We start from the raw sequence: 6608 nt of genomic DNA on the forward strand, positions 1-6608 counted from the left end.
GCTCATGTCTCTAGCTGCATATGTAGCAGAAGATGGCCTAATCAGCCATCATTGGGAAGAGAGGCCCCTTGGTCTTGCAAACTTTATATGACCCAGGACAGGGGAAGGGCAGGGCTAAGAAGTGTCAGTGAGTGGGTAGGAGAGCAGGGGTGGGGGGAGGGTATGGGGAACTTTTGGGATAGCATATGAAATGTAAATAAAGAAAATATCAAATAAAAATGGGAAAAAAAGAAATAAAAGAGACAAATAAAGGCAATGTGAGAACCCAGGCCAAACAGAAGTAGTCTCACAGATAGAGACCTCTTGTGATATCTGAGAGGATATGGGCTTTAATTTTCTTTTATATATTTGTCATCAACACAAAAGGAAAACAGATTTAACAGAAAAAAATATTTTCATATATCAATTTAAGCCACAGAATGTTCCCACTATGCCATGACCTATAGCTCTGATGGATTATATTCAGGGTCTATACTCATCAATGAATAATCAAGGATTTACTATTCTGCCACACATTGACTCCCAAAACTTAATCATATGCTTTTCAGTACAAATAAATACAAAAGGGCTCACAGTGGCATAGCTATGGGACACAATAATTTGGACACAGTACAATATTGAGCCATCCTTGAACTTCATCCTTGAGTAGAAGACAGCATTTTCCAAAACATAGAGAACCACAAAGAAGCTCATGAGCAGCAGGATGGTCCTGGTAGCCCTTTGCTCTGGGGATGCTTTTGAAGAAAGGCTGGTGCTGTGAAGGTGCCGGGCTTGCTTCTTGTGCCTCCATAGGAGAGCCACCATGTACCCACTGGACAGGGCCATGATACTGATAAGAAAGGCTTCCCTGATGGCCATCAGTGCAGAAAACATGCTTGTTCTGGAGTAACTCATGGGTAGAAGTGAGCAGGACTGAGTAACATACATAAAATTATCTGAGGTCAAATTGGGCGTCCCAGTAATCGATAAGAAGAGGTGACTGCTAAAAGACATATAGAGAGCACAGAAGAAAATAAAGGCACCTGAGATGTGATGGGGAGATTTATGTTTAAACTTTGTTAAACAAGAGCTTCTAGGACTAAGGGTGATGGTCCAAAGGACATTCAGCAGACAGGTAGCAGAAAGGGTAAGGCCCCTCAGAAGTCTGTGCAAATAGATAAGGGATTTGCATGTGGTAGAATCCCATCTCCCCTGAGACATAAACATGTCTGCAACTATGAGTCCCATAGTTATAAGCAGCATTAGGTGGGTCAGGGAGAAGAAAGCAATGCAGAGATCAATGGGCTTAGGCCTATTCTCACCGAGGATCATGCAGAGGTGGGCTATAAAAAGCACACTGTTAGCTGATATCCCAACACTCACTTCAGAGATAAAGAAGATTTTCATGTTTGTGTCAGTGTAGAGTAAGTTGGCTTTATTCATCGTATGTGGGTAGGAAGCAAATATCCAAAACCTGAGGAGAAAAGAGAAAACTCTTCATTACAAAATATGGCTTTGTTCACAAATGCCAACCAACACTGAAATGGCAAAAAGATTTCAACTCATCCTGATTCCACATCACCAAACTCAGCTCCAGCTCACACCACCTCAAAGCCTTGCCCACTGTCCCCACTGTCCTAATGCTTTCTAATCAAGGCTGAGTTGTGTGTACCATTGTGGGATATCTCTGAATACAAAACCTTGTAGAATAAACATTTCAACGAGTTCTAAGAAGTATTTCAGTGCATGATCCCTGGATGTGCTTTGTCCTGGGCCAAGAACTGCATCTCACTTGATGGTTGGACACACAATTGCTTTATACATTTGGTGAATAAGAATGGAGAAGATTGAACAAAACTCGAAATATGCCCTCCTGGAGGACTGTGTGCCCATTGGTTCTAGTGCACAGGGTTATTTAATTTCAGTGTCTGTTTTATTCTGCTCTTTTACCACCAGGTCAACTCCCCCCTCCCCCTTCCTCCTCTCTCTCTCTCTCTCTCTCTCTCTCTCTCTCTCTCTGTTTCTCTACCCTATAGCCCCCTTTTCCTCTCCTTTCTTCTATCTCTCCCTTTCTCTGTTTTTCAAGACAAGGTTTCTCTGGGTAGTGCTGGCAAACCTAGAACTCACTCTGTAGACCAGGGATTTGCATGTGGTAGAATCCCATCTCCCCTGAGAAGTCAGCTTCTACCTTCCATGTGGTTGAATTAAAGACATGTACCAACACAACACAATCAGGCCAAAAATTCAGGAGGAGACCACATCAATTCAGTTTCCAAAACCAAATTTATGCTTGGAAAACACACATACAAGTACCATTACACAGACTGAGCATATTGAAGTTATGCATTTAAGAATATATATTATGTACTGAAAAAGAGGCCATGAAAGCAAAGGACAGCATTGAGGTTTATTTGGAAAGGACATGGATTTGTGAAATAGGTTGTGGAAGAGGAAGGAAAGCTTAGACTGCAGAACAGGAGAACAAAAAAACACCTGGAGCAAGAAATTTCCAAAATCCTGAGTTTTCCTTTCTAGAGCAACTGTAAAGGGGTGAAATGATCAGAACAGAGCTAGCGCTCCCTGTTCTGCATGGACCCAGGAACCCATGAGTGTAGACACTGTGTCATCCTTCAGTTACTCAAATCATGGACAGCCTGAGGTCTATGACATGATCAATAAGCCTCAAACAATGGATCAGTGTTCTTCACAAGCATGACCTGACCTAGTCAACTGGGGAGAAGTAGAGAGCAGAATGGAAGAGGGTAACCTTTCTGGAAAAGCCACTGAATTCCTGGTTCTTATGGCCCTGTGGGTGGGTTCATTGCATCCAGGGAGGAGAAAGACAGAGTGTCTGTGTTCTCCTCTATAAAATGGACACAGCCTACCTACACCCTGATGCTAAGAGGCTTTGTAAAGAGCTGGACTGAAGGCATGTCTGAGCAATACCTGTTTATACTTATGTTTATGAAATTGTGTGCTTGTGTTTGTCACTGTCACATAGCTCACCTTTACCATGCTACCATCGCTCTTACGCATGTTGGGACTCCCTGAACAATGAACCTAGGCTTTGGAAGGTGGGACTAGCTCTGCTTCATCAAAATGGATTCTGTTTAAAATGGAGTTACAGCAGGCAGTATTCTTTATCTAACAATTCTACTTGAACAACTACTTGGAAGAAAGTGGGGGAGAAGCCACCTGTGACTCATACAAGGAAACCCATCAATAAGCAGATGTCAGCACTGTGTCCAGAGAGGAAATAAAGAAAAGGGACTGTGTGGGTGTGATAGGGAAACCATGGGAAATATTGGGACTAAGAAGTAGCTGACACCTTTATTGTCCTCCAGGCTTACCATTACAGCTAGATTGTTGAAGTATTAAAAATACATCTTCATGGCCTAATCAGCCATCATTGGGAAGAAAGGCCCCTTGGTCTTGCAAACTTTATATGACCCAGCACAGGGAAATACCAGGGCCAAGAAGTGGGAGTGGGTGGGTAGGGGAACAGGATCGGGTGGAGGGTATAGGGAACTGTCTGGATAGCATTTGAAATGTAAATAAAGAAAATATCTAATAAAAAATCAAAAAATTACATCTTCAAAAATGCCAGAGAAGATACTGTGTTCATATGGTGAACGGAAAGGAAGTCCTGGAGAAAACTTGTCACACCTAACAGGAGTTTTGTCATAGATGGCTTTTATAACTACAGAGTCCCAACCATTCTGCAGGAGAAACTTTTCCTGACAGAACTTGAGATGTGATGCACCCCATGATGGAACAACGGATTACAGGCCTCCTTGTCCAGAGGCTATGAAGGTCTCTTTGTAAGAAAAAGGGACATTGATTTGGTTTATCTATTTCTAACACCATGAGAAGATACAGTGTGTGGAATTATTGGAGCTTGTAAGAGAGACCAGACCTAGAGAAGTCAACAAAATCCAGGTTTTCCCATTACTTGACTGCTTTACAATTGTTTCTCCCAAGAAACAAGAGTCATAAATTCCTGTTCTTAGAACCAAGAATAGGAATTTCTTAGGGGGGATCCACGACTAAGTTTACCATAGACTTGATATTTCATAACTGGCCACCAAATTCCTTAGCTGAGACATCCCATGGGTCACAGCCCATGCTAAGGACAGCATCTGAATTCTAGTAGCTAGAGATGAACTGGGAGTGAGATGAACTGGGAGTGAGATGAACTGGGAGCAGCACACTCTGAGGCTTTCCACAGTGCAGCTTTGAACCTGCAGCTTCATTTCCTTGTAAAGCTTCTGCCTTGGTTAGGGTTTTATTGCTGTGAACGGACACCAGGATCAAGACAACTCTATGAGGACAACATTTAATTGAGACTGACTTAAAATTTCAGAGCTCTAGTCCACTATCATGAAGGTGTGAACATGGCAGTATCCAGGCAGGAATAGTTCAGAAAGAGCTATATCTTGCTCCAAAGGCAAACAGGAGAAGACTATCTTCCAGGAATCTAGGGAAAGGGTCGCAATGTCCACATCCACAGTGAACTACTTCTTCAAAAAAGGCCACATCTACTCCAGCAAGTGCCGCTTTTTGGACCAAGTGTAGTCAAACCACTGCATTCCACTCCCTGGCTACCATAGGCTTGTTCACACACATGAATCTACAGGAGAAATACCTAGCCATAGCATAATAATAAATACATTTTGTCCAATTTCCNAAGTCCCCATAGTCTATAGCAATCTCAACAATGGAAAAAGCACAAAGTTCAAAGTCTCTTCTGAGATTCATCAATCACTTAACTATAATCCCCAAAGCAAAATAGGAAACCAGCTAGGAAAAATCCAAACTGCATCTCCACATCTGATGTCAAAGTGATTTTTAGATCTCCAACTCCTTTTTCATTTTTGTTGACTACTAAAAATTTCTCTCTCCTTGGCAGGATCCACTCCCTGTTAGCACCATTCCTCAGCAGATATCCCATAGCCTTGGCAGCTTGAACATCTTGGGGTATCCAAGGCAACTTCAACCTTATATCTTCTTGTTCCAATGTCTACAATCCATACCTGATCTTCGGGGATCCTCCACAGAGCTTGGATCACATACTGATATTCTTCTCCTCGGAAACCTCTAGAACCAAGCAGCCATAGGTCAACTCACCCACAGCAACACTTTATTCCATATTCCTACTAAGATGACCCATTAAGACCCACTTAAAGCATCCCACTACACTCCAAATCCAAAGTCCCAAAATTCACATTCTTACAAGCAAAAGCATGGTCAGGACTATCACAGCAATACCACAATCCCTGGCACCAATTTCTTAGTTAGGGTTTCACTGATGTGAACAGACACCATGAACAAAGCAACAATTATAAGGACAATATTTAATTGGGGATGGCTTACAGATTCAGAGGTTCAGTCCTTTATCATCAAGTCAATAACAGGACAGCATCCATGCAGGTATTGTGTAGGAAGATCTGAGAAAGCTACATGTAGTTCCAAAGACAAACAGAAAAAAATTGACTTCCACGAAGTTAGGACAAACTTCCTCCAACAAGGTTACACCTATTACAAGACCAAGCCTCCTAGTAGTGTGACTCCATGGGCCAAGTATATTCAAACCACTACAGTATTAAATCTATAAATTATTCAAACCAAAGAAGTCAAGTCCAAAACAGTTCTAGACTGACACAGAGCCTAAGATATTACATTAAGCTGTGGGTTTAAGATTTCCTTGGAAACATGAAAAGATCTGTAGGGAAGAATAAGTCAAGAAATTCACTGTGTAGTTTAAGTGCGGAGACAGAGAGTTATATACTTTAAAAAATGAATGCAAACCAAAAAAATCTATTTATATTCCAGATGTGTGCAAAACTGATGAATTTTAGGACTCACTAACAGAAAATGAATATCCTAAGAAGAAAACACATTCATTACCCATGCAGAACAGAGTCCTTTGTGCTGAGGGGATGTCAGAGCTCAGCTTTTCCATTGTAGATGCTGAAAACCTCGCTGTAGCCTGGGAACTCCTCCACCCTCAGCCTGCCTGGGACCAGACCACTTTGTGATGCTGCACTTGGGTGCAAGACACTTACCCAGATAGACATGGTGAGACAACTCTGTGCCAGAGGAAATCCTGAACAGGATTAAGGAAGTTTTTAATGCATGTGAGCAATTTGTAATTTTAGTGCCTGTAGAACATGACAAGTTCTCACTGTGGAGCCTGGAGACCTGGCAACCCATTGGAGCATCTTCCCTGGTGATGATTTTATTCCATGTGATCTGAATAACAGCTATCTGGGGAGGGCTGGGCACAAACTTTATATGAATTATCTTGCAAAACCTGTGGGAAGGATCAGAAAGTTTGCACCAATTAGACAACTCTAACTTAGTGCATTTGGAAACTCGGGTATGATCAATCCCAAACCATGTCATACTTTGTAATGTGTCTGCTCTGGGGTAGAGACTCTTCTGCCTCCCATGACTTCCCATTGGCTTTGAGGCTCTTGTCCTTCAATGTGAATGAGCAACTTTTTGCAGGGTCAACCCTCAGATGAAGTATTTGGATTCCATGTAATATTGGTTCTATGTGCCTTAATTTCCATATGCTCAGCTTCAGGATTCCAGCTGTGAGTGAAATTTATAAGTAAATTTAAAAA

At 41.9% G+C, this 6608-nt stretch overlaps 1 protein-coding gene across 1 annotated transcript; it reads right to left on the minus strand.

The window, feature by feature from the left end:
- Window positions 1–489: 489 nt before the first annotated feature.
- LOC110315851 (vomeronasal type-1 receptor 40-like) lies at window positions 490–6099 on the minus strand. The gene is made up of 2 exons (XM_021189799.1): window positions 6045–6099; window positions 490–1453 (listed from the first exon to the last, which is right to left on the minus strand). The coding sequence occupies exon 2, from the start codon at window positions 1420–1422 to the stop codon at window positions 490–492; it is 933 nt and encodes a 310-aa protein (XP_021045458.1). The 5' UTR covers window positions 1423–1453; window positions 6045–6099.
- Between the last annotated feature and the right edge of the window lie 509 nt (window positions 6100–6608).

The sequence above is a fragment of the Mus pahari genome, unplaced genomic scaffold, assembly GCF_900095145.1.
Source record: "Mus pahari unplaced genomic scaffold, PAHARI_EIJ_v1.1 scaffold_13095_1, whole genome shotgun sequence".
NCBI lineage: Eukaryota > Metazoa > Chordata > Mammalia > Rodentia > Muridae > Mus > Mus pahari.

Excerpts from the sequence above, each read along its gene's own strand:
- LOC110315851 (XM_021189799.1), bottom strand. The coding sequence starts at position 1,422 with ATGAATAAAGCCAACTTACTCTACACTGACACAAACATGAAAATCTTC.